Source organism: Thecamonas trahens, assembly GCF_000142905.1.
Source record: "Thecamonas trahens ATCC 50062 unplaced genomic scaffold supercont1.36, whole genome shotgun sequence".
In the NCBI taxonomy this organism is placed as follows: Eukaryota; order Apusomonadida; family Apusomonadidae; genus Thecamonas; species Thecamonas trahens.
Window position 1 is genome coordinate 276,108 of NW_013657644.1, and position 26,118 is coordinate 302,225.

At 64.0% G+C, this 26,118-nt stretch overlaps 9 protein-coding genes across 9 annotated transcripts in view; 6 read left to right on the top strand and 3 right to left on the bottom strand.

The window, feature by feature from the left end:
• Positions 1-98, bottom strand: part of AMSG_07523 (uncharacterized protein) — a gene marked incomplete at both ends in the record, with an annotated part of 1,627 nt that extends 1,529 nt beyond the window's left edge. The window contains one exon of the mRNA XM_013900554.1: positions 90-98. Coding sequence (XP_013756008.1) covers positions 90-98 — 9 coding nt within the window. The remainder of the gene's footprint in view (positions 1-89) is intronic.
• Positions 99-241: 143 nt separating this feature from the next.
• Positions 242-4,876, top strand: AMSG_07524 (uncharacterized protein; the record flags this gene model as incomplete). The annotated part of the gene is made up of 4 exons (XM_013900555.1): positions 242-258; positions 645-4,271; positions 4,529-4,828; positions 4,867-4,876. The coding sequence occupies 4 exons, from the start codon at positions 242-244 to the stop codon at positions 4,874-4,876; spliced, it is 3,954 nt and encodes a 1,317-aa protein (XP_013756009.1).
• A 1,812-nt stretch (positions 4,877-6,688) lies between these two features.
• Positions 6,689-8,467, top strand: AMSG_07526 (phosphatidylserine decarboxylase subunit beta; the record flags this gene model as incomplete). Its single annotated transcript, XM_013900556.1, has 2 exons — positions 6,689-8,123; positions 8,165-8,467. The coding sequence occupies exons 1-2, from the start codon at positions 6,720-6,722 to the stop codon at positions 8,465-8,467; spliced, it is 1,707 nt and encodes a 568-aa protein (XP_013756010.1). The 5' UTR covers positions 6,689-6,719.
• Positions 8,468-9,065: 598 nt separating this feature from the next.
• On the top strand, positions 9,066-11,371 carry AMSG_07527 (uncharacterized protein; the record flags this gene model as incomplete). The annotated part of the gene is made up of 2 exons (XM_013900557.1): positions 9,066-11,096; positions 11,129-11,371. The coding sequence occupies exons 1-2, from the start codon at positions 9,216-9,218 to the stop codon at positions 11,369-11,371; spliced, it is 2,124 nt and encodes a 707-aa protein (XP_013756011.1). The 5' UTR covers positions 9,066-9,215.
• A 204-nt stretch (positions 11,372-11,575) lies between these two features.
• Positions 11,576-13,063, top strand: AMSG_07528 (uncharacterized protein; the record flags this gene model as incomplete). The annotated part of the gene is made up of 2 exons (XM_013900558.1): positions 11,576-11,591; positions 11,823-13,063. 2 exons carry the CDS (start codon positions 11,576-11,578, stop codon positions 13,061-13,063), a joined length of 1,257 nt encoding a protein of 418 aa, XP_013756012.1.
• Positions 13,064-13,082: 19 nt separating this feature from the next.
• On the top strand, positions 13,083-14,102 carry AMSG_07529 (sirtuin 6; the record flags this gene model as incomplete). The annotated part of the gene is made up of 2 exons (XM_013900559.1): positions 13,083-14,045; positions 14,084-14,102. The coding sequence occupies exons 1-2, from the start codon at positions 13,114-13,116 to the stop codon at positions 14,100-14,102; spliced, it is 951 nt and encodes a 316-aa protein (XP_013756013.1). The 5' UTR covers positions 13,083-13,113.
• A 43-nt stretch (positions 14,103-14,145) lies between these two features.
• On the bottom strand, positions 14,146-19,718 carry AMSG_12078 (uncharacterized protein; the record flags this gene model as incomplete). Its single annotated transcript, XM_013900588.1, has 4 exons — positions 19,527-19,718; positions 18,635-19,473; positions 16,911-18,045; positions 14,146-16,875 (listed from the first exon to the last, which is right to left on the bottom strand). The coding sequence occupies exons 1-4, from the start codon at positions 19,581-19,583 to the stop codon at positions 14,146-14,148; spliced, it is 4,761 nt and encodes a 1,586-aa protein (XP_013756042.1). The 5' UTR covers positions 19,584-19,718.
• A 944-nt stretch (positions 19,719-20,662) lies between these two features.
• On the top strand, positions 20,663-25,619 carry AMSG_07532 (PEK/GCN2 protein kinase; the record flags this gene model as incomplete). The annotated part of the gene is made up of 4 exons (XM_013900560.1): positions 20,663-20,735; positions 21,154-22,362; positions 22,640-23,419; positions 23,974-25,619. The coding sequence occupies 4 exons, from the start codon at positions 20,663-20,665 to the stop codon at positions 25,617-25,619; spliced, it is 3,708 nt and encodes a 1,235-aa protein (XP_013756014.1).
• A 46-nt stretch (positions 25,620-25,665) lies between these two features.
• On the bottom strand, positions 25,666-26,079 carry AMSG_07533 (uncharacterized protein; the record flags this gene model as incomplete). The annotated part of the gene is made up of 3 exons (XM_013900561.1): positions 25,666-25,688; positions 25,724-25,879; positions 25,989-26,079. The coding sequence occupies 3 exons, from the start codon at positions 26,077-26,079 to the stop codon at positions 25,666-25,668; spliced, it is 270 nt and encodes an 89-aa protein (XP_013756015.1).
• Between the last annotated feature and the right edge of the window lie 39 nt (positions 26,080-26,118).

Here is a 26,118-nt window from a genome sequence, read left to right on the forward strand (position 1 = left end):
TCAAAATATTCCCCAAAACAAAAAAAGCCAAAAAAACACATAACAAAAGAAAAAAAGGGGGGGGGGGATTTCCCCCTACAAAACAAAACCACGGTCATGATGCAGAGTGGACGCAGCGGACGGAATGAGCGACGGCTGGGAAGAGTCGGACTGACCAAGTGGGTGGCAGAGGTATCTGGCCTGCCGGTGTCGTCCTTTGCTGACTTGGCGGATGGTCGTGCCTTTCTGGCCATTCTCGCCCATGTCTTTCCCCGTCGGGTCTCGCTTGCGGTCGCTGCAGACAACGCCTCATCGTCAAAGGGCATTTCAAAGAACTTTGCTCTCATTCGGGAACTCGTTGCCACCGCTCGGATACCCTTTAACGATGCCGATGTCATCCCTCTGCTCAATGGCAGCTTCAAGGCAACTCTTGAGTTCCTCCAGGCGCTGCACACAACTTGGCCTGATCTCCCGCCGCGGAGCGCCAGTGCGTCCGGTCCGTCGCAAGCCGGCGAGGCTCACTCGCCCGCGAAAGCGCTACTGACAGGTTCGCGGGTGGCACGCCGCGGCGGCGCACGTAGACTGCCGCCAGGATCGGCATCGCCCCGCCGCCCGCGTGGCACCCTCTCGGCACCGGCCCACAAAGGTACCCGCCTGCGGCGTAGACCCGGACGGGCCGGGACGGCGCTGCCGGCGCTGCGCTCGCCGGAGCGAGCTGTCTCGCGCGCTGAGGGCGAGAAGCAGCCGCTGCTACCGCCGATTGCCCACGCACCTCGCGCGACGTACTCGGCGCCGCGCTCCCGATTCAACGCCGCTGTCCGCTGGCTCCTCCAGGCCATTCTCCACACACCGGAGCTGAACGACGTGGCCGCGCCGCATCTTGGCGCGCTCCGCACCGGCCTCCTTGTGGCTTCGTCCGACGACGCCGGGCGCAACGCCGAGAGCCAGAACCTGCTGCGGTCGGGCGTGGCCTACCGGCTGGGCATGCTCGCGCTGTTTGATGAAGACTTGCTAGTTGACGACGGCCGCGCGAGCGGTGCGCCCGGCGAGCCCGTCCCCGAGCACGCCGTCGTTGTCCACCGTGCTCTGTTGCGTGCCATCTACGAGCGCGGCGGCGAGGCCGAGTCGCTCGACCCGCACATCCTTGCCTCAAACAAGCCGTTCTCGCGGTCGGCGCACTCAGCGCTTCTTGCATCGCTCATGGTGCTCTACGTCGAAGCTGTCCTCGACCTTGACGCCGTAGTGGACCACGTGCGGACGGTGACGGCCACCTTTGATCCCATATCCGAGGTCCCGTACTCGGCCGAGCAAGCTGTCCTCATGTGGCTGTCCAAGGCGGCGGCGGCGGCGGCGGAGCACACAGCGTCGCTGGCGGCGAGCTCGGCATCTCTGCCGCAGCCAATCGCGCCTCCTGCGCCTGTCCGCAACGCGTCAACCGACCTCGCCGACGGCAAGGTCCTCAGCCTCGCCCTGGCCTACTACACGCCGACAGTGGTGCCGGTGTGGAACGTGGCTACCGGATTGGAGCTGAGCCTCTCGGACGCTTTTGCCAACCTCGAGCTCGTGCGTCAAGGCGCCGATGCGCTCGGCGTGGCTCTCCCGTTTGCACCCGAGGACATTGTCTACGCCGACGAGGCGCTCGAGCCGCTCATCATGGTCTGGCTGGTCGATGTCTTTGAGGCGGCGGCGGCTCTCGACCCGCGGTCGCGACTCTCGTACATCTCGCGGGCGGCGGCGTCACGGACCGGCAGCTCGGTGCGGCTGACGTCCGAGCTCGACGCGCTCGGCTCAGCAACAGCCGTGGTCGTGCCGTCGCGGCGCGGCCCGCGGATTACCCCGCTCGCCCACGTCGACGACGGCATGGACGACTTTGAGCTGCTGGAGCAGCAGCTGGCTTCCGGCGCTGAGCTGGATGCAAGCGCCGCCGACGACAGCGAGGGCCAGCTCTCACCCGAGGACGCCCAGCTGCTGGTCAACACCAAGCACAACATGTATGCTCTCGAGCCCGAGCCGGTCGACGCCGTCGACTGGAGTGCGTCTGAGGACGGCACAGCCACCCCAAGCGAGCGCGAGCCACGAGTCCGCTTTGTCGACGCGCCGCCGTCGCCCGGCCCGGCGCCGCGCGCAGAGTCGCTGGCTCCGACAGAGCTGCCACCGCTCCAGCGCTCGCCGTCCCCCAAATTGCCACTCCAGCGCTCGCCGTCACCCAGTACCTCTTCGCCGCCACTGGCTACGTCGACGCCACTGGGCAAGACTGCAGCCGAGGGCAACGAGCACGGCAGCGACGCCGACGAGGCCTGGACACCACGGCCGACGTCTGCGTCGTCGACGTCGTCGCGGTCATCGCTCACGCTGCTCGACGTGGTCGAGGCGCGCCGCGCGGCGTCGCCGGTGCCCGGCCGGCTGCGAACGCCACTTTACTCGCCGCATGCACCGCCGACGTCTCGCCTCGCCGATGAGCGCTCGCCACACGGCTCGCTAGACTTGACCGATGAGGGGCCGTCGTCTGACACCGCAGCTGACGCCGAGTCGGCACCGAGCCCAGCGACACCAGCATCGTCGTTTGCTGCCCCACTGTCGCTCCCAGGCGGGTATGCGTCGTCGAGCTCATCGTCGGATGGTGGCGAGCGGCCGTACAGCCCCGACGGGCCGCGTGGCCACTACGACGACCCGTTTGATGCCGAGACGCCACGGACGCCGCTTGAGCGGCCGACGACCGCTCCGTCAGGCTCCCCAAGCCAGAACCAGAGCCAGACGGCTCGGCTTGCGGCGCTGGAGCGGGAGCGAAAGCTGATGCGGATCGAGCTGGAGCGACAGCGACGTGAGATTGACGAGGCGCGGGCAGCCAAGAAGTTGCAGCGGACGGCTGCACGCAAGCAGGCCGGGCGCCGAGCTGTCTTTGCACACCGCGAGAGCGCAGCGGGGCAGTCGCGGTCGCCGCTGCAGGCAGCCGCCCTGCCTGTAGCGTCACCTCAACCCGAGCCCGAGCCCGAGCCGGAGTCGCCGGCGCCACCGACTGCCGCCGAGCTGGAGATCGAGCGGCTGCGCCGCGAAGTCGAGGAGCTCAAGGCCGAGCAGCAGCGACTGCAGGTTGAGCAACTACAGAAGGAAGTAGCCTCGCTGCGGGAGCAGGTCTCGAACGCGTCGCAATTGTCGATGTTCTCGTACGCGGCGTCGACAATTGCGTCGCCGCCAGACACCGGACTTGTCGAGTCGATGCTCTCGGAGCCGGAGCCGTCGTCGCTTCCGCCGTGGTTTCTGGCTCGCGGAAACGAGCGGTCGATGACGGCCGGCCTCCCGCCGCCACCGCCGCCGCTGGTGGGCACAGGTGCGGCGATAACACCGCCAGTGCCGCATCGCGCACCGCCAGTCGACCGACCCGCCGAGGCGTCCCAACGCCCCGAGCCAGTGGCAGCCGAGCCGAACGCGACGGTGCTGGACCTGGCGTCAGACTCGGGATCAGACAACGGCGAGTGCGTCGGCGACGAGCAGCATGCGAGTATTGCCCCTCCCGAGTCGCCGCCGCGCAAGGCCGAGGCGTTTGTGGTTGCAGACGAGGCGGACAACGAGGAGGCGTTACAGGCGCGGCTTGCTGCCAAGCGCGCGGCGATGGAGCGGAAGCGCGAGTCGTTTCTGCGTAAGCGCGAGGCGCGTCGGGTGCGGCGTGAGACGAAAGCGGCAGCCAAGGCCGAGGCGGCGGCGCGGGCCAAGGCGGCCGCCGAAGCGGCAGCCAAGGCCGAGGCAGCGGCAGCGAGCGCCAAAGCGGCGGCGGCGACTCGGCTGGAGGCGCGGCGTGCGGCGCGAACCCGGACGACGGCGCCTATTGTAGCGCAGGATCTGAGCGCGCCGCTGCGCGTGGAGCCGGCGCCACTGTCGAATGCGAAAAAGGTGCGCAACGCTATTGTATCGCGACTGCTCGCAGGATACTCGTCGGCGCCACAGTGCCAGGCGGTGCTGGCGGCGATGGACAAGGCACGCGACGAGTACACCAGCTACTTGCTGCTTGTGGTGCAGCACCCGCACATCTCGTTCCGGGCGCTGTACGGCTACGACGTGGCAACCGGGCGGGTAGACAAGATTGTGGGCAAGGGGCCGGCGTCGCTGACCAACTTTAAGCACATCGGCGGGTTCTTCAAGTACGAGACCGGCTCGCGGTCGTTTGTGCAGCTGCGGACCAAGCACCTCGCGCCGACGGTGGATGCTGTTGTTATCCATCCCGACTACCTGCGCAAGCGTAAGCAGGCGCGGATGTTTGCAGCGGCCGGCAGGAGCAGCGGAGCGCAAGCGGGCGCGTCGACACCTTAACCCTCAAGCATCATCGAGTCATTCACTTTGAGACGCGCGACAACGCGTCCGAACGACCATGCCGTTGACTTCCAGGTCACCGGTCGATACTGCGCGACGCCTGCTTGGCCTGCGGCTTGAGGTGGGAGGCGCGCCCGCACGCGATGGCGGCCGACACGAGACGCCCGCCTGAAGGATGCCCGAGTTGCCGTCGCGGTGACGACGCCGACGACCGGGAAGGAGACCGTGCCAGAGTTGAACACAGCGGCCAGACGGGCAAGTGGTGGCACGCCATCTTGTACTGGGTTCTGGACGCCGCGTACGTGCTCTACGCTGACGCCATCTTGTACTGGGTTCTGGACGCCGCGTACGTGCTCTACGCTGACGCGAGCCCACGCCCTGCCATGACTCGCGTGGCTTTTCTCTACGACATCATCGACGCCCTCGCCGCCAGCGCCGCGCCGTCGCACAAGCGGAAGCGCACCTCTGCAGCAGCCGGAAGCTTCATGGTAAGCGATCGCGGCCGCGGACCTTTTGCGCCGCGTGCAGCGTCCATCTCTGCATCGTCGACTGTTTTCTGTTGTGGCCCATCAGTGGCCACAGCAGCCATTAACACATTGTACTACTCTGCTACCACGATTGATGGAGGTTGTAAAGGGTTACAGCGTCCAGCATCAGATGCCGATCCATGCGTCGGCGGCCTCGGTGCACCAGTCGCAGAGGTCGTCCCGAGCGGCGAGGGCGCGCGGCGACCAGGCTGGCACGGCGTCGGTCGGCGTGAACTGGTCGATGAACGAGATCTCCTTGTTGGGCACGTCGGGCATGTAGCCGCGGAGCCGGTGGATGTAGCCGGTAAAGGTCGATTTGCGGGTTCCGAAGAAGAGGCGGGCACGGGCGCAGACGAGCTGGTCGAGCATGGGAAAGGTGGACGACGGCGGCGGGTCGTTGAGGACCGGCAGCAAGTTATCGAGGAAAAGGACCGTCCCGGACGCAGCAGCGCGCTCCTGGACGAGTGGCTCAAAGTACTTGCGGTCGACCTCGTCGGTGGCGATGTACAGCGTCTCGCCGGGCAGCAGGTACGGAGCAACGTTGCGTGTGATCGAGTTGGCATCGATCCATGACTCTTTGAACTGAAAGTCGTTGCGTCGGACGTGGAGACATGTGAATGGTGTGGTGCCGAACGGCTTGAGTAGCGCCAGCGCAGTGTCGAACAGGTGGTCGGCGTAGCGGACGCCGTTGCGAATCGCTCGCTTGATGGCGAGCTCGAGCACCGTGTCCTCGAACCAGAAGAACCGGTAAAAGTTGCCGAGGAGACAGCGGTCAAAGTGGAGGACACGCGCCTCGTTCCACTGCGCGTTGTCGACTTCAACAAGCGGGAAATCCTCGACGTTGGCAAAGGTGATGAGCCGCATGGCCGCATTGGTCATCTCGGTCGAGGTGAGGAGCGTCGAGGTGGCGATCGACGGGCAGCGCGGCACGCAGTGGATGGCACGATAGCCGCCTCCATGTGAGGGAAGCTTGACCACATGCACACCGTCTAGGTCGACAATGCCCTCGTACTCGGAATCGACCATGCCTTGCGGGAGCCCATCATCGCCGCGCTCGCGATGAGCCAGATACGGCTTGAGCCCAAAGCTGCGCCGGAAGTCGTCCATGGTCACGACGCTGAGGCCCGGAGTAGAGGTGAGAGCGCCGAGGTCCAAGACGTCACCGATTGGAGTCCGACCAAGGAAGAGTAGATCTGGCTCTGTGGGCACCACCAGGGTGCGGCCTGTGGCCATGGCGAGCGCGGCGGCGATCTCGAGCGACATGCGCATGTTGGAGAGGCCTGCGAGGCCACCCCACGGCTCAAAGGTGAGATACTTGTCATTTGCGGGCGGAACACGTTGCGATGCGGGGATGCCTTCGTTGCCCAGCATCCAATACCGCATACCCACCGGGACATCGTCATTCGAGAGCGATGCCAGTGAGACCGGCGGCTGGCGGGGAGCAACGAGCGAGACGACAGGCCGTGTGTCGCACGAGGCGTAGAGCACGCCGAGGAAGGCTGTGAGAAGGGCGAGGACCACGAGCACGCATGCCACTGCCCGCATGAGCAGTGCGTATCCGCTTCCGGGCCGCGTGTACCGGAGCATGCAGTGGGGAGTGGCTGGCTGGCTGGCTGTGTCTGCAGCGGGAGGAGGAGTGTGGGGTGGGGAGGCTGACGACGAGTGTGCGGGGGGGAGGGGGGGAGGGGGGTGACGGGGGGGGGATGCAACAATTTTTTTTACCACTATCACCCCCCTTCTCCGCCACCTCCAAATGCGGCATGAGTGCGGGCGCCTCGCGTTACGTGGCAGGCCGGCCAGCAAGCGCAGGGAGGGCGGGCGGGGGAGGGGAGGGGACGGGCCGGGAGGGAAGGGGACGAGGCGATACTTGACTTGGACAAGGGCGAGGAGAGCAAGGAAAAGGGGAGAATGCATGCAACACCACCGCCTACGCCGCCTATGACGCCGCGGAGCATTCAGCATGCGCTCCGTGCGCGGGCGTCGGCAGGAGCGTCCAAGGTCAGGGCAAGCGCCTCGTCGGTGGTTCGGACCACGCTCTCTGTCCTCCAGCACTCGCTCTCTCTCTCGGATCGCATTGTTCATTGGCTCATTCAGTCTCGTCTGGCAAGCCGTCTCCTCCTTCCCCGCAACTGGCTCGCTATCACCTGCCTCCTGATCTTGCCCTACGTGGCTTACCTTGCTCCGTCGTCTCAGCCTGGTTGGGCTCCCCTGACTCTCAAGGTCGGCCTCACTTCGCTCGCGCTATGGCTGGCAGGCCAGCTCCTTGCTACGCTGACCTCGATCTATGTTGCCCGCCGTTGGGTCTTCATCCCCAGGCCCACCAAGGGCGCTCCGCTCACCAGCGAGCCGCTGGTCATGGTTCGTCGTAACGCCACCCGCAAGTCATGGTCGCCGAACCGGCTCAAGCCGCCGCAGGTCCTTCGATGGGACATTCTCGGCGTGGGTATGTCGTTTATGTTTGGCAAGATCACCGCTATTCCGCTCTGGCGCCCGCTCCGGGCCCCGATCTTCAGCGCATGGGCCAAGCTCTTCCACGCCAAAGTCGACGAGGCCGAGCACGCGCTCGACCACTACGCCTCGTTGCAAGATTTTTTCACCCGCGCGCTCAAGCCCGGCCTCCGCCCTGTGGCCGACTCGATCCTCACCTCGCCCGTCGACGGCACAGTGGTGGTGGTCGGCCCGGTCGAGTCGGACCGCGTCGAGCAAGTCAAGGGCGTCACGTACTCGCTGACCCAGTTTCTCGGACAGGACTCGGCGACCCTTATCGACTCGGCGTCGCTCCCGCGTGAGGCCGATGCCCATGACGACGCCCCGGGCCTCCCGCGCGAGGTTCTCGACGCACAGCGAGTCAACGACGACGACATTGCGCAGGAGGCGCTCGAGCTCCTCTCGCACTCGGACGGCTACGACTCGGCGTCATCACTGCTCTCGCTCACCTCGCACCCTGTCGAGTCGCTCCTCACCGTCATTCCCGAGTCTGAAATCACACTCGAGTCGCAGTCGGAGTTGCGGATGCGGTCGCGCGGGCCGTCGGCGCAGGCCGGCGACAACGGGCCCCGCGCCGGCTCGCCAGCCTTTGCTGGACCGGCCGGTGTCGACAGTGGGCTCGGCATCGCGCCCGAGCCCGACCTCTCCGAGCCAACGACTCGGCTGTATCACATGGTCATGTACCTCGCGCCTGGTGACTACCATCGGGTTCACTCGCCGGCCAACGTTAACTTTGACACGCTCCGGCACTTTCCGGGCACCCTCTTCCCCATCTCGCCGATTGTGGCGCGACTCATTCCGGACCTCTTTTCGCTCAACGAGCGCGTAGTCATGACCGGCGAGTGGGACTTTGGCTTTTCTCGCAGACTCTTGTTGGCGCCTACAACGTCGGCTCCATCCAGATCAACTTTGACTCGCAGACCAAGACCAACCGGCTGCTCCGCGACTTCCGCTGCCCCAACCTCGAGCTCTTCTCCTTTGGTGGCGTCGGCTGCTTTGCCTACAACCGCAACTATGAGAAGCCGATCGAACTCGCAAAGGGCGAGGAGCTGGGTCTCTTCAACCTTGGCTCCACCGTCGTTCTCGTCTTTGAAGCTCCTCTCGACTTTGAGTTCACCGTCGGCCCCGGCGACAAGGTCCGCATGGGCCAGGCCATCGGCCGCGTCTGAGAAGTACAGTAGCTACGGCAATGAAAGGAGACAAGGCTTGAGACGTGATCTGGAGCCGTGTCATGTCTGGGCAGTAGCCGCTTGTGCTTCCCGAGGCTAGACGTTGATCTGTTCAGCCGACAATCGTCTGTCTACGCATTCGCCGGATGCTGCCAGTCCACGCCCACCGACTGGCAACCATCGACCACCAGCCGCCAACCCGGGAGCCAGGGCCAAGGCCAAGCGCACCCCACCCCACCACCACCACCACCACCACCAACCACCAACCACCGCCACCGCTACCCACTAGCTAGTCAGCCACCCTTTCTCCATCTCCACCATGTCCACTGCCCGACGCAGGCGGCCACCACAGTCGCGACGGGCAGAGGGGGTGGCCAGCAACGGAAGGAGTGGTGGTGGACAGAGGCGACACGCGCTGCGGAAACTGCCCAAGTTTACAGCAGGCCACACACGGCTATCTACTCATGGATCATCCATTTCAACACGATTGAGGATTGCCATGGCTCGGACTCAAGTCAGTGTACCAAACCATCAGCAGGAGGGGAGGGCCAGGCGAGGTGGTCCTCTCGGATCAAGTCAACGTGGTCTGCCTCTGGCTCCACCTCCGCCTGTCATCGATCTGGCGCCATCTCCGCCACCACCGGCGTCAGACGCATCGAGTGATAGTGGACGTCCGGTCGTGACACACTCGTCAAGTCACTTGCTCTCGGCACCAGGAACGTCAGATGACACGCTGCCGTCGCTCTCGATGTCGTTGCGGAGATCGTACTCGCTGTCAAACACCGATGAGGTGTTCTACCTGCCAGACCCCAAGGCTCTGCCAACTTACGACACCGCCCACCAGGCCATCGACCGCAAGACTGCCATTCCGTCCGGCCCGGTAGCGTCAGCCAAGCCGCAGCCACAGCCGAGTGGACATCGGTCAATATCTGCGGACCACAGCCTGGCCGGGACCCGGTCGCGGCTTCACGGTGCGGCCGCGCACTCGCACTCTCACGGACGGATCCAGCTGGCGAAAGCCATTCGTGGGGCGCGGGCGTCGTCGACAAGGCCCAAGTTTGTGCGCGAGCTCGAGCGGTTCATTGCGTCCGAGCTGGCGGCGCTTAAGGATGCCACCGGGACCGAGGCCGAGCCGGTGTACATTGCGCGCGAGCGGGTCCAGATCTTCCGCGAGGTCTTTGCGCTCCTCATCGAGGAGTTTGACGTCTACAAGTCCCTCCTCGCCACCATCAAGTCCGAGTACGAGGCGGCACTGAGCACGGTCTCGCGCGAGGTCGACGCCCTGCGCCCGATGCGTCCGGCGCTCGCCACGCTCAAGCGCGAGACTACCGACGAGGTGGCGCGTCTGCAGGACGAACATGCCCGGGTGGTGGCCCAGCTCAAGGCCCAGCGGACGGCGATGCAGGAGCACATGGCCAAGCAGCGTGCGCAGCTCGAGGCCGAACAGGCAGAAAAGGCCGCCCTCCACGACCGCTTGCTCACCGCGGAGACGCTCACTCAGCACAAGTCTCAGATGCACAAGCTCCTCTACGATCGCATCCATGCCAAGGACGCAGAGCTCGCAGTGGCGCTCTCGGCGCATCGCGACATCTCGGCCAAGTACGCGGCGTCAAAGAAGCGACTCGAGGACGTTCTCTTTGAGTTGCGCCAGACCGAGGATGACTTGGTCATCCTCCGCAAGTCGCTGCAGGAGATGCGGCCGGCGGCCGAGGTGGCGGCGCTAGAAGAAGCTGCCGCCGCCGACGCGGCAACCATTGCCTCCCTCGAAGCCGCGCTGTCTGCGGCCGAGGAGCAGCTCCGCATGGCCCGAGCCCAGAGCTCGCGGGCCGAGGCGGCAGCTGCCGGCGGCGGCGAAGCCGGCACCGCTGTTTCCAGCGGACAGGCAACGCCTTTGGGCGAGCGCTCGATCTCGGGCCCACACGGCTTGCAAGGTGTCTGGGGCCATAGCGGCTCAGCCGGCGACGTCGACTCTGGTCGGGCCGCGGCGCTGTGGGCGATTTGGTCGTCAGACTTTGCGCTGCTCTCGCACACCAACCAGCTCGCGCTGCGGCGGATGGTTGCCGCGGGCGCTAGTGTCGACGAGGTTGTCGCGGTCCTCATGCAGGGCCTGGTCGAGCTGGAGCGCCGGTCCGGTGTCCGGGCCCGGATCCCCGAAGCCGAGACCGATCTCGATCGGACCGAGCTGGCAGCGCGGATGCGGCAGTCGCAGCCGGGCGAGTTTCCTGCACCGGGCACCGGGCCGAACGTGCCGACATATCGCGCCACCGACGCACCGGTCCCCAACCTGCAGTTTGGCAAGCGCAAGACCGAGGATATGATTGCGGCCATCTGGGCGGCGCGGGACGAGAGTAAGAGCGGAGTCGACCTCGAGACCTTCCTCACCCAGTGGTCACACAAGCGGTACGGTCCACGAGCGGCGCTCATGATGATCAACCTCGAAGAGGCGTGTCTGGTGTGGTCAGCCGACCCGGACTGCGCACTGTACCTGGCCATCATCCACAACGCCGTGCCCGAGTCTGTCCGCCACGATGAGGCATCCGAGGTCGACACCGTCATCGCCCATCTCCGTGACGCCGACGCTGCCGTCAACGGCGGGCGGGCCAAGGGCAAGCTCCTGCTCACCCAGATGGTCAAGGCCCTTCTGTCGGCCTTCCCGACAAGACTGATGCCCAGCTCGACGCCCTCGTTGGAGAGCTCAAGTACGGCCTCACCCGCGGCTTTGGCGTCCGCACCGGCAACAACTCTCCGAACCCACCCATCCGCTACGAGGCCCTCTTTGAGGATGACAAGTTTGCCTCACAATCGCCCTTTGCTGAAGAGCTCCGCCACCAGCATCTCGAGGCAGCGCTCCAGCGCGACACATCCCCTCCGACCTCACCATCCACTAACGATGCCATCCAGTAGCGATGCCATCCAGTAGCGATGCCATGTAGCGACACAAATGCAGTACCGATAGATGCACACCGATTGCCATGACTGCTGCAGTCAGTGGTAGTCAGCAGCTGGCCGGCCAGCTCCTTTGCCGCCCGTCGGCTGTAGCCAAGCTAGCGAGAGCAAGAGGTGGAGCCACTTGACGCCGACACGCGGGACTCAGTAATCGACGGAGCCATGTCCGAGACGAACAGTACAGGCACAGGAGGCGGGAACAGTGGAAGTGGTACCGGACAAGGGGGCGAGGGCAGTGGTACCATGGACGTGCCCGCCATGTCCAGCCCCACCGGGTCCAGCCCAACCAGGTCGTCGACAGCAACGACGACGACAGCGACGACAGCAACGACGGCGACAACATCGACCAGTTTGACCAGGACGGGAACAGGGGCGGCCGGAGGAGGAGCGGGGGGAGGGAGCTTTGCAGGGAGTGTGCTGAAGGATGGCGTGTTTGTGGATCCGTCTGGCAATGCCATGGATGTGGTCTCCTGGCTCACCGAGCATCTGCAACATGCTTGGGGCTCGACGGCTTGGTTGGTGCCGGGTGTGCTCAAGGCAGCGGCGTCGAGATTCTCAGTCCTCTCGGCAAAGATCAAGGCAAAGCTTGTTCTCTCTTTTGTGGTACTCAAGCCAAAGCGGTTTGCAGAGTTTGCTGATGCTGCAGATGCCATTGCTCAGGCGGCTGCCAAGGACTCGGACGAGTGGGTCCGCACCATTGCCGCCATTGCAAGCCATATCAACGCCGATCGCTCTTGGATTGACACCGCAAAGCTGCTCGAGTCCAATGACGCTGGCGGCTTGGAGATCATGCGGAGACTGGCTGCAGTTGCTGATGCTGCTCTCAATTCTCGCCAGGCGCAGCCGGCGCTGAGTCGCCGGGAGGACACCCTCATTGCCTCGGCGACGGGCCCGAAGGACGTGCCGGCAGCCGCGCCAAAGCCGTACACCATCTCGATCGCCGCGTCCCCCGACAACCGGCCAAGATTTGCGTGGGAGCCGCGCCCGGCGGCCGAGAAGGAGCTCGAGCAGAGCCGGCGACCGGCGGCCAAGCCGATAGCCAAGCCGTTGGGCCGGCCGGCTATACGGCCGTCGCTGTCAGCATCGTCACCATCGGTAGCAGCGGGACTTCGCGGGCGTGGACGTGGGCGCGGGCGCGGGCGCGGGCTCACTGCCGAGCAGCTGCAAGCCCGCAAGGCTGCCCGCGAGGCCGAAGCCCGCCGTGCCCGCGAGCGCGCCGAGCGGCGCAAGGCTGCGCCCGTTGTCGTTGACGCCGCTCAGGTCGAGGCCGAGGCCGCCGCCGCCCGCGAGGCCGAGGCCCGCGCCAAGGCTGCCGCTCGCGAGGCCGAAAAAGAGGCCAAGAAGGCTGCGCGCAAGGCCGCTCGCGAAGCCAAGCGCAAGGCTCTCCGCGAAGAGCTCAAGCGCAAGCGCGACGAGGATCGCGCCGCCGCTGTCGCCGCCGCTGGCATCGACGCCCCAGTCACCAAGAAGGCCAAGACCAACGACGGAACAGCAAGCCCCACCGCGTCATCAGCCAGCCAAGGCGCTGCTGGTGAGTGTGATGAGGCCAATCCCGAGGCTGGCGGCGTGATGGGGCCGGCCGGCGGAGATGGTGGAGACGGCGGAGCGGCGGCAACGACGGGAGCGGAGGCAGCGGCGGAAGGCGAGTAAACCCGACTCGGGAAGGAGGGGGGGGTCTGGGTGTGTAGGACAGAGGCGACATGGCAGACACATACAACGGGCGACTCAAACCAGGAGCTTACAAGGGCGTGCTGGGCGCGAGTGAGTCGCACGACACGCTGTCGGCCACCAAGGCCAAAGTCGATGAGTTGGCGGCGCTGGTGGCCGGCGCTCGGCATGTGGTCGTTCATACTGGTGCGGGCATCTCGGTCGGGGCTGGCATCGCAGACTTTCGATCAGCGACGGGCGTGTGGACGGCAGAGGCGGTGGCGGCTGGGGAGCTGGATGTGGAAGATATGGGCAAAGTGAGCTCGGCATCAAGACCGCCGTCTGAGGCCATGGACGCTGTCGCTGCTCACGGCTTTCGAGCCGCCCGCCCGACGTATGTCCATCGGGCGCTTTCCTTTCTTGTCGCGCGAGGCATCGTTGCCTTTATCGTCTCGCAGAACGTAGACGGCTTGCATCTGCGGGCAGGTACGCCGGCAAGCAAAATTGCTGAGCTCCATGGGAACGTCTTTAAGGAGTGGTGCGCCAAGTGCGGTGCCGGGTACGTGGGCAAGGTCGAGCTCAAGTCGGTCGGTTTCAAGCCGACAGGTCGAGTCTGTCTCCGCTGTAGGGGGCCGATGCTCGATTGCATACTCGACTGGGATGATGCGCTGCCGGCAAACGCGCTAGACGCGGCCATTGCCCACTCGCGGGCGGCGGACCTCTCGATTGTCCTGGGTTCGTCGCTCCAGATCGCCCCGGCCCGCGGACTGCCGGTCCGGACAACACGTAAGAATGGCAAGGCTGCTCCAGGTGCGCTCGCTGTTGTCAACCTTCAGCCAACTTGTGTCGACCGCCATGCTGCTGTTCGCATCGGGTACGATGTCCAGGGTGTCATGGCTATGCTGATGGAGCGATTGGGGCTGGGCGAGGCGCTGGGCACATGGGAGGCACCGCCGCCTGTACTCGGCTGGATCGACGCACCTGAGTCGCCACAGGCAGCAGCGCGAAGCACCCGCAAGCGAGGGCAAAGGCCGTCGACTGATGAAGAGCCCAGCCTGGCGCCAGCTGTCAAGAGGAGCAAGGGTTTAGAGTGATGGCGGCGTCGGCGAAGGCGGTGACGAGCATGCAGCACTTTTCGCGGCGGCGAGCTGGTCGCGGAGCACACTGAGCTGCGCCTCGTGAGAGATGTGCACGCGGAACAGGTTGCGATCGCGCTGGGTGAGTTCGGCCTGGAGCCTGTCGATCTCATTGCGGAGATTGGTAGTCTCAGAGGTGACGTCGCGAAGGGCCGACGACTCGCCGTGGAACAACGGGGTGGCATGGAGCTCGTCATCGGTGACAAGGAGATGGGCAACGTCGCGAGAGGCAGTGGTGGCGCCCGCGCGCAACGCCGGCGACACGCCGCCCTTGCCGTCGGCGGTGACACCAAGGCCGAGCACGGTCATGACCCACCAGTTTCGCTTTCGAATCCACGGCAGCAGTCGCAGGTTGGCGAGGATGGCGAGGAGAATGAACAGCAGGAACACAAACGAGATGACGACAACGATGATGTGGTCGAGCGTTCCGATGTCGGTCGACGACAAGTTGCTCACCTGGTCCGCCGACGAAAACAGTCGCAGCTCGGCCTGGACAAGGAGCACCGCCACGATGAGAGAGACGAGCGAGACAAGCTCGGCGAGGTTGACCAGCGAGGTCGAGAACGGCGCCCACCAGCCCTGGAGCGCAAGCTCGGCACCGAGGACAGAGACCACCGCCAGCGGGCCAAACGACGAGGTCGGCGCCGTGATCGAGAGCACGACCGTGACAAAGATGCGCCGGGCGGTGAAAAACATCTCGAACCACCATGCGCCCGGCCGGAATGACTCGTAAAGGATCGAGTACTTGGTGCGGACGGCAAGCGAGTCGAGGGCGCCCGTTTGCGCGGCATAGAAGACAACGCCGTGAGCGTAAAAAAGGGCAATCGTGTACACAATCATGGCCCCCGTCCCCCACCACGCCATACGGACGTAGTCGTGCTCTTGTCGCGAGCAGCGGATCCACGGCGCGGCGCGCATGTACAAATCGCCGTCACCCGGCACGCCCGACGAGTCGCACGAAAAGAGCGAGAGGTAGATGCCAAGAACGGGAAAGTAGACCATGTACAGGATGGCAATCAAGATGGAGATGATGAGCCATAACAGCCGGTGGAGGCGGGTCGTAATCCTGGTGTAGATGGCCCCGGCAAGCGCTTGGGCATCCTGACGGTGCCGTACGCTGCGCCGCAGCCACCAGCCACGGACAACGAGCCAGCAGGCGTACACGCCAAAAACAAGTAGCGCAAAGGCGGCGTAGATGAGCGGCCCCAACATGACGAGGACAAGAATGGTGGGATATGTGCTGGCAAACGACGTGCGCGAACAGATACTGGGCGTGACAATGAAAATGCCGTTGTTGAAGACGCGAAAGAACGAGAAGAGTTGCGGGAGAGTGATCGGAAGCGTAATTACGTTCATGGTCTGGAACCAGATGGTGGTGACCTTGTAAAAGCCCGAGTTGACCGCGAGCGTCTGGCGGACTTCCCACAACGGAATGTCGCCGAGAAAGCCTCCAAAACTCTGGTGAGCATCGACAGTGCCTGTGCGAGTCGACTCGTTGATCGGGTTCGCCATGAGCGGGGTTCGGAGGTCGGCGGTGCCGATGCCAGACGTCTTGGCAGCTTCGAGGTCAAGAGGGAGCGAGGAGCGGACCAGAAAGTGAAAAGAGACTACAACAAAGAGAAACAGCTCAACCATGAGGGCGGTTGTGGACATCGCATACGAGGCTGCGGCAACGGTGATGCAGCCGACGAGGATGCCGACAAGAAGAAGCTCTCGCCAGTAGGTGCGAAGAAAGAGCGGGATCGACGGGTTGCGGTGGTACGCCGCGCGGCGCTTGGCCCGCATCGGGTTCTGCTCGCGGGCGCGGAGAACAATCAAGGCGGTAAGTGCAGCAGTGATCATGAGCGACGAGGTGACGGCGTTGATCTTGCTCGACGCGGCCGAGCTGCAGTGGCGGCACTCGCCTTGGATGTAGTAAAAGTAGCCGTCGGCACACTGCGAGCAGAGCCGGCCGTAGTAGCCCGGCAGGCAAAGGTCACCAGTGCAATTGAGCCGGACGGTGTCGGGCTCGGTGGCGTACGGCACGCAAGTCACGTTTCCAAACGGGTTGCAAACCGAGGTCCGGTGAATGTTGACGGTTGAGGTGCACGGCACAAAGGCTGAGGCGGCCGAGGACTGCGGCGCCGGCCAGTAGCCGACGGCGGGCTGAACGGCGCGCGAGCTGGCGGCCGTGGTGGCACAAAGCCTGCCGTCGGAGCAGTATGAGACGGCGGTCCGACACCCAGTGGTGGCGTTTGGAGAGGCCGAGACAACTCCGGTGTAGCCTTGGATGCATGAGCAGAGCTGATAGCGGTAGTAGGACGGGTCGATGGAGACGACCGAGCGCCGTGAGGAGTCAGTGAGGCCGGGACACGCGTAGTGATCCAGCGGGAACTTGCGCTCGGTAACCGGGTCCGGCACGAGGAACGACTCGACCGGAGTGACGCTCGCTATCATCCGGGCGTTACCATGCAACGAGAGGAAGCGGAGATTGGTGGCGAGGGCAACGGCAAACGAAAGCGGGATGCTGCCGACAAAGTCGTTGTCGGAGAGATCGAGGGTGGAGAGGCCGTACGGCAGGTTGAACGATGAAGCGAGGGCAGTGCGCGGAAGTCGACCCTCGAGCCTGTTGCTCGACAAATCCAGGTAAGAGATCGAGGGAAGAGGAGCAGAGTGTCCGATGCGAGCTGGCCGCCGATGCTGTTCTCGCTCATGATGAGCGTTTCCATCGAGACAATGCTAGTCCGTCCGGCGTCGACGCAAAACGGCCAGTTGCTGGCCACTGCGCCGGGTGGTGCACGCATCATGCGAGTCAGCGCCTGAAGAAGCGAAGAGCCGCCAAATGCACGCGGATTGGCGCTCACGTCCAGGAAACGGAGATTTGCAGTCCACTTGCAGACAAACTGCGTCTGTGAGAGGAAGAGAGCCTCGACGTAGAAGACAATCGGTGGCGCAGCGAGTGCGTTGGCACGAAGTGAGAGGAACTTCAGTGACGGCTGTTCGTCGACGTTCCAGTCAAGGCCGTTGATGGCATTGTTGGAGAGGTCGAGGAGCGAGAGCGAGCCGAGGCTTCCGATGCTTGCCGGAACTTGCCCCGTCAAGTTGTTCGACCGAAGAAAGAGGCCGACAAGAGCGGCGCAGTCGCCCAGCTCCGGGGGGATGGGACCGGTGAGCTTGTTGTCCGAGAAGTCAATGTGGACAGCAGAGCACGAGGGAGGAAACAGGCCATCCAGCGAGCCGGTTAGCCTGTTTGAGCTGAGCGTGAGGTTCCCGAGCGATGCGCAAAGAGCGAGGGTGAGCGATGGCGGAAGCTCGCCGTGAAGCGAGTTGTAAGAAAGATCAAAGGTGCTGAGGGAGGCATTTGCCGAGAACCTGTCCGGGATCGTTCCCGTGAGGAGGTTCATGGCAAGATCGACGTGCGCGAGCGCTGGGTTCCCGACATACGACGGTGGAATGATGCCGGAAAAGCTGTTTGCGCGGAGTGATATGGAGGCCATGCCAGGGGTATTGGCCAGCCAGGCAGGGAGCGTTCCGCTGAGACTGTTTGCAGAGAAGTCCAGATAGCGCAGGTTCGACCAGGTGGCCGGGCGGGTAGGCGGGAGCTCGCCAACCATATTGACTGCCGAGACGGACAAGAAAGTAGCCCGCAAGTTGAAGAGCGCAGGCGGGATCGGGGCCGGTGCCAGGTCGAGACCCTTGAGGTAGACTTTGCTCAAGTTGGGCATGTCGGCGAGACAGTCTGGCAGCGAGCCCGTGACCAGCGGAGCGTTGATGATGCCGATGACCGACATCGGCTTGACGGCACAGATAGCGTCCGAAAAGTCCCCGACGAGGTTGTTCGAGTTGATGAACATGCCAGCGAGCGAAGAGCTGTGGTTTGAAGTGAGGAGCCATGCCCACGGCAAGCAGCCAAAGTCATCGATACGATAGCAACAGGGATTAGACTCTGGTTCTTCCCATCCATAGTTGGTATCCCAATGAAGACCACCGAGACCATGATACCACTCCAGCAGCGCAGCCTTTTCCTCCTTTGGAAGGCATTGATCATCCATGTTGCGGGTACGATCCCAGGTGAGCTCGCCCACCGGTTTCCGGACACGATTCGCAGCAAGAGCCACCTTGGCTTCAGCAAGCTCTACCGAGGGGGACGACCTCGGCATGGAAGCGCAATTGACAGAGAGAGATGCAGTAAGGAAGAGAGCGACGAGAATGAGGAGTGTGGCCGTGGTGCTCCCATGGGCGGTGGTGGAGGTGCAGGACATGGCGGGCAAGTTGAGTGTGGTGTGACGCCTCGCTGAAAGAAATTGGCCCACCTGCGTGCGGCGTGAGCAGATGCGGATTGCACGCAATGTTCAATGGCTACGTGCGGAAAAGGCAAGAGAGCCTCGTGGGAGATGTTGGCCATCGCGTTTATGGTCGGGGCGAGGGAATGGTTGGGCGCCATGGAACTTTCCAAGACTTGGCGAGATCGTCGCGGGCGTCAGAGGTGAAGATCTCGGCGAGCTCGTCGGTGGACGCAAGGTAGATACGGCGGACAGCTGGGGGTGCAGCACCCGAGGCGGCGGTGGCCTTTGGGCCGACCGGAGGCGGAGGCTGGATGGGGAGTGGAATGCCGTCGGCGGAGGGGAGGGCGTGCATGGGGCGGATGGCGATGCGCTTGACGCCGCGGCGGTCGATGTCCAGCAGGCGGCCGCCGCGCTTGTACACATCGGGGCTGCGGTGGGACGACCGCGAACGAACCTGAGACATGACCTTACTCAAAACCATGTCCCAGTCAGCCTGGACGAGCTTGCGACGCTCGGCGCGGCGGAGGCCAAGCGCACGCTTGCGCTTGTGGCGCTCGATCTTGGCGATGCGACGGGCCTCGGACTCTGCCGGATCGGCATTGTTGTCAGGATCTGGCGCGCTTGCCTCACCACGGTTGGAGCTGGAAGACGAGTCCGAGAGCCAGCCAGCGTCGCCGCTGTGCGCATTGACGCCGTCTTCGTCGTCGTCGTCATCGTCGTTGTTGACGAGCTCACCGCCGCCACCGTTTGCAGTGGAAGAGGCGGTGAGCGAGTCGGGATGAGCGTTGAGCTTTGCGCGCTCGATGGCGACTGCGCGAGCCATGAGCATTTGCAGACGCGAGCGGCGGGCCTTTCGGTGCGAGCCTGCGGCGGTGACCGAGGCGGTGGCCGCCGACGCCAGACGCTCCTGCCGTCGGCGCATCCGCTCTGCGCGAACGTTCTTGGTGTCAAAGCCCTTGATGCCCCACTCTGCAGCCAAGCCAGAGGCAGCATCGGTAGAGGCGGCGGCCCGCTTGGCTCGACCAGGAAGGCCTGAACTTGGCGCCGAGTGGAGTGGATGGCTACCACGGATGCGCGGGTCGAGTCGCTTGAGTAAGCGATCCAGACCACGCTGATGGGCATCAACCTGAGCGATGGGTTTGTCAAGAAAACATCATCAGGAATGAGTTCAACTCCAGGCAGCGATGTCGTCTTCTTTGCCTCTGACCGTCGACTCCTCAGCGCCCTTCCTTTTGCCTCCTTCCTCGACGCAGCTGCGTTCTCCCTTGCTCGCCGCCTGGTCATCTGAGCCACCACCCTCTTCCGAGACGAAGTGTCCAACTCGGCTTCCAAGGACGCCACCAGCGAGTCCAGCGCATCCCTTCGTGGTTGACGACTTCGTTGCATGTGGGTGTGGGTGTAGGAAGGGGGGGGGGGATGGGTGTAGTGGGCGACCTTGTGGTTGGGCCTGGCAGACAGCCGACTGACCAACTGTGGACCTGTGAGCGGAACAGGATGCTGTGCCGAACCCACCGATGTCATGCACATGTGTACCCAGAGTCTCGGTAACCGACCGAGTGGTCGTTCCGCTAGCTCGATGACTTGAAAGATTTCCATACGTTTACTGCGCTGGCCATCAATGTCAGCACATCGTACCGATTGGTACGGTACATGAGCGCCCATCGCAAGCTCGCGCGTAGTTTCGAGATCAAGGTAATGGGCGTCGGCATTGTGGTCGGGCATCGTTATCAGAAGATTGGGTGGGTGGCTGGCTGGGTGGCTTTCTGATCCTCTGGAGCCGATTGCGTCGATGCCATCGGAGCTCTTTGCAAAGTATGGTGCCAGCTACTTTGCCTCACGCTGCCGGTGGCGAGTGTCAGTGAGTGGCAGCAGACGCGGCGGCGACACTGGCTATCGTTGTACTCTGTCCACCGCTGCCGACCATACGGTACACCTCACTCTACGGACACACACACACACACACACGAGTACCTGAAGGCATGAAATCGATTCAGAATAGGCCCAGACAGCCGACTGACCAACTGTGGACCTGTGAGCGGAACAGGATGCTGTGCCGAACCCACCGATGTCATGCACATGTGTACCCAGAGTCTCGGTAACCGACCGAGTGGTCGTTCCGCTAGCTCGATGACTTGAAAGATTTCCATACGTTTACTGCGCTGGCCATCAATGTCAGCACATCGTACCGATTGGTACGGTACATGAGCGCCCATCGCAAGCTCGCGCGTAGTTTCGAGATCAAGGTAATGGGCGTCGGCATTGTGGTCGGGCATCGTTATCAGAAGATTGGGTGGGTGGCTGGCTGGGTGGCTTTCTGATCCTCTGGAGCCGATTGCGTCGATGCCATCGGAGCTCTTTGCAAAGTATGGTGCCAGCTACTTTGCCTCACGCTGCCGGTGGCGAGTGTCAGTGAGTGGCAGCAGACGCGGCGACGACACTGGCTATCGTTGTACTCTGTCCACCGCTGCCGACCATACGGTACACCTCACTCTACGGACACACACACACACACACACCGAGTACCTGAAGGCATTGTTGCGTTGCTTGTGTGCTTAGTATCTGTCTTGCGTGGTCGCTGCTCGGTTGTGACTGCTGGGTGACATGGCTCGTGGACGGACGGGACGGAGCAGGGGACGAGGAGGAGCAGATAGTGGCAGTGCTGGTGGTAGCAGTACTGGTGGCAATGATGGAGGATCTGGGGCGAGGGCAAACAAGAAGGGCAGCGGAAAGGGTGGGCAAGGCAAGGGCAAGAGCAAGGCGGCTGGTTCGGGCGAGTCGGCCTTTGCGCCCGAGCCGACCTTGTGCTGCTTCCACGACAAGGCGGCAAAGGTGGAGATCGATGCGCTGGTGGCAACGCCGTGCATGCAAATCATGGTGTCGGGTGGTACAGATGGAACGTTGGCTATGTGGCTCCCGTTTGAGGTACTGGCGGAGGGCAAGGCCATTTCGATGAAGGCTCGTAAGGAGCATGGTATGTCGCTGGCGTACTCGGCCGTGCCTGAGGTCTGCTGGGCGTTCAAAAAGGAGCGGATCACCACCGGACTCTCACGGATGACGGTCAAAGCTGTCCGCGACGCAGCCCGGGGCACGGAAGCCGTTTCGGCACTCGCGCTCCACCCGGAGGCGGCGTGGATTGCGGCCGGTGGCGCCGACGGGTCTTTGGCGGTGCATGGCGTCCGCGGAGCGCCCGGCGCGCTGCTCGCCACGCTAGACGAGCATCGCGGGCGGGTCAACGGCCTTGCGCTGGTGGGTGATAGCAGTGAGACGGCACTTGTCTCTGTGGGGGCTGACGGCCTTGCGCGGGTGTACGACCTGAGCCACGGCGCGCCGAGCGTCGAGGTGGATCTCGCGACGCCACTGACTGCAGTGGCGGCGCTGGAGTCAGGGCTTGGACCGCGGGTGGCGCTCACCGACTTTGTGGGCACAACCCGGGTGTGGGATGTTCGGACGAGCATCGATGAGGCGCTCGAGCTGCAGTCGCGGCTGTCAACGCCGGCGCTGTCGGTGGCGGTCGAGGGCGACGCTGTGTACGTCGGGCACCGCGAGCACCAGGGCTGGGCACACGTCATTGTCCACGACGTGACGGCTGGCAAGCTGCGGGCGGACATCAAAATGGAGTTTGGCTCGGGGCCCGCGCTGAGCATTGCGCCGATTCCACCCGGTGACTGGGCGGCTGGCCACATCATGGTCGGTTGCTCGAGCGGCGTCCACAAGTACGACGCCAGAAGCGCAAGCAGCAGGGAGACCCGGTTTGCCGGCTGTGTGGCTGGGCCGGAGACCCCGATTGCCGCCATTGTCACTGCTGTCGACCAGCCGCTGGTGGCCACTGCCGGCGGCTCGCGCGGCATGGTCATTCCCTCGGCAAGCAATGAGCTGTTTGTGTACACCGTTCCATCGCGGGGTGGTTCTGCTGCCTCACGTTCAAGCTGATGCTGATGCTGATTGTAAATGTCGACGATGGCAGTTGGGGGGGGGGGGGGGGGGGGGGGGAGCATTGGCCTCGTCCGGTGACACTGCTCTGCTTGCGTTTGAAGGGGAGACTGGCGGCAGCGGGAGCAGGAGGAATAGTGGCTCGGAGCGAGGGCTGAGGACGGGTATGGGGGAGATAGGAGGTCGACACGGGGGGAAGCGGCGTATACGACTGGCGGTTCTGGCTGGGGTGGTGGCGGCACTGGCAGTGGTCCTGGCGCTGTACGCACCGCGGCCGATGCACCGGCCGGCGCTGTTGGGCAGACTACATCATCCGGTGCCACGGCTGGCTGGCGCAAGTGAGCTGGTGGTGGTGGCTGGCCACACAGTGTTTGCCGGTGCGTCGTTTGTTGGGGCCATGGACTCACCCGATGGCTGGCTTCTCCAGCCTTATCAAGTGGCTCAGATCGATGCCATCCTCGACCACATCCGGACAGGCGTGGCCATTGCCGCAGCCAATCCAGAGGCGGTACTGGTCTTTACAGGCGGCGCAACGCATGCCGAGGTCCAGCGATCAGAAGCCGAGTCGTACCTGCATGCGGCAGACGCGGCAGATTGGTTCGGCGAGCCAGAGGTGGCGCGGCGGACGGTGACCGAGAACGCCGCGCGCGACTCGCTGGAGAACCTGCTGTTCTCGATCTGTCGATTTCGCGAGGTGACGGGGCGGCTCCCGGCACGGATTACCGTCGTGTCGTTTGAGTTTAAGCGCAATCGCTTCACCAACGTCCATCGCGCCGCACTCGGCTTCCCGGCCGAGTGCTTCTCGTTTGTTGGCAACCACGTCGCGGATGATGCCAGCGCCGACCTCGACGCCCACACCCGCACCGCTTTTAGCGCTGATCCATTTGGTTGCGGCGCGCCGCTGGCCGCCAAGAAGCAGGCCCGTAACCCGTTTGCTACCTCGATCGGCTACCCGATGGGTTGTCCGGAGCTCTCGGCACTCTTTGAATGCGAGCTTGTGGATGCGACGCTGCTGCCGTGGGGCGATGGTGGCTGGTGCAGTGGCAATTGAACCCTGTTCCGACAATGAAGTCGGGTGGAACCGGCTGCGTGGCCTCTGGCAGTGCGAGTTGCGCGTCATGTCCGCGCGTCATGCCGCGCGTCATGTTGTCGCTAAAAACCAGCGGCGCGTTGGCGTAGGCAATGAATCCGGCGGAGCGGACGACACAAATTTTAAAAGAACAAAAACCTGGGCGCACGCGCCGACATCGGGTCAACGTTCGTATCTTCGGCAACGCTTCTCTCGCCTTTGCAGGCAGGGTAAGTGACGGCCTTGTACGGAAAGTGGTGCAGGTTTCTTCAGCAAGGAGTCACAAAGACGACAACCACCCAAGCACGTGTGTGACATTGTGCTCCATCCATCTACCTCTTTGTCGACATCGTGTTGCTGACGCTGAGGCTTTCCTTTCGCTCCGCGTCTCGGCTGCCTTTGTTCCGCTCGTGACGTCGGTGGTCGTCGACTGACACGTGGACCGCATCAAATTGGGCCATTCATTCGGTGGCGCTACGTTTTTTTTTCTTGTGCTTCTTCTTTCTCGAAGAGACATCACCACCGGCTACGGCTCTGGTTGCAGCGTGTGGCTGATGACAGAGGCATCGTCGGCGCAGTCGCTCTCGGTGAGCAGCTCGCGGTACGCCAGCGAGTATGATGAGCTCGGCCAGCTCGGGTTTGGAGGCTTTGGCTCGGTGTTTCGGGTTCGCGCGCGGCTGGACGGGCACCTGTATGCGGTGAAAAAGGTGGTGCTCCCGCCCAACGCCTCGCCACTGCCGGCGCGTGAGCGGAAGGAAGTACAGCTCCTTGCGCGGATCTCGAATCATCCGCACATTGTGCGCTACTTTTCGTCGTGGGTGGAGCGGGTGCTCCGGGCTGACGTCATGTGCGACGAGGACGACGAGTCGGGACTCGGCGAGTCGTGGTCGATGATCTCGCTGGCGTCGTCTGACTCGATCGGCGGGACCGCACGCGGGCTTTTCTTTCTCGACGAACACAGCAGCGAGAGTGGAGGGGATGATGACGGCAGCAATGCGCCGGTCGTGGAGGCGCGGGTGGGCGGCGAGGAAGTCGACGTGCTGTTTGTGCAGATGGAGCTGTGCTCGGACCTGACGCTCCGTGAGTGGCTGGACGATCCGGACCGGAGCGTGGACCGCGAGGTGAACCTGCGGATCCTGTCGCAGCTGCTTGCGGCACTGCAGCATGTGCACGCCTTTAACGTTGTTCATCGCGACATCAAGCCGGCCAACGTGTTCCTCGAGTCAAACACGGTTGTCAAGCTCGGCGACTTTGGCCTTGCGACGTCGATCTTTGAGCAGTGTGGGGTGCCGCCGCCGGCAGAGGCGAGCTCGGCAGGAGGCGGCGAGGCTGCATCGATGGGTCTGCTGAGGATCCCGAGTGCAGCAGCGCCTGGAGGTGGGTTGGGCACAGCGCGATCGATCCCGTCGGATGTGTCTGAGGCTGGCAACCTGACGCAGGGTCTCGGATCGACGTTGTACGCAGCGCCGGAGCAGGTCGATGGTGACGGGCGGTACGGAACCGGTGCCGACATGTTTTCGGTCGGCCTTGTGATGGTCGAGATGTTCCTCCCGCCGTTTACCACGATGATGGAGCGGGTGCGGACGCTCGAGGCGGCACGCGCAGGCCACCTCGATCCGCAGATCTACTCAGCGTACCCGCAGGTGGCAGACCTCATTGCGTCCCTGCTTGTGGTGGACAGCGAGCGGCCGACGGCGGCGGCGCTGCTGCGGCACCCGGTGTTTGAGCCTGTGTGGGTCGGGTCGGCGACCGGCTCGGACATGGCATCGTACTCGCCGACCTCGTGGCACTGGGGCACGCCGCCGGCATCGCCTATGGGCGGCAGCAAAGCCGGGCGGGCACGGGCACACTCGGGTTTTGACGGCCCTTGGGAGCTGAGCGCCGAAGGCGGCGACGACCCCGGCAGCTCACCGGCCCGCGGCGCGTCGCCGCTCCTACGCGTCGCACCGCCGCCGAGCCCCTCGGGCTCACCGCCGTTTGCGCTCACCCCGCCGCCGTGTCATGGGTGCAGCCAGCGCGAGACAGGCATGGAAAAGCTGTCGACCAAGCTGCAGGCGTCGGAGGCGCGGGTGGCGCAGCTCGAGGCCTACATCCGCTCGCTCGGGGCGGTACCGCCGCTGGCGCCCGCGCCGTCGTCGCTACCGCGAACCTGGTCATGACGGCCACGTCGCGCTGGACATGTTCGGCTCTTCAACAAACAGCATCTCAAACTCGCCCGTCCGCTCTAGCTTTCCCCTCTTGCCGCAGTACAGGATGAGATGACCAGCGTGGAGCTCGGTGTATCCGCCACGGAGGCTGAAGATCTCCCCGGGCTCCAGCATGCTCCCGACGTCATCCCACACCGCAAACGTGACAGAACCGGTGGCATCAGCCACCTTGAACGTCGTCACCTTTGCGCCCGACTTGATCGTCCGCACTCCTGTGTGACATTGTGGGTGAGCAGGACAGTTGTGAGTGTGTGTATGTGGAGCTGGCCGCCTGACCCGCGCGCCCTCCCGCCACCGACCCACCGACCAGCACAGGCATACCGAGCTTGTCGAGCACCACAAATGCAGTGTTGACGACCCTCAGCTCGGGAGTGAGCTCAGCAATGGAGGCATCAACCCCTGTCTGGGCCATGGCAGGATCCTCGTCGAGATGAGTGTGGTCGTCACGACC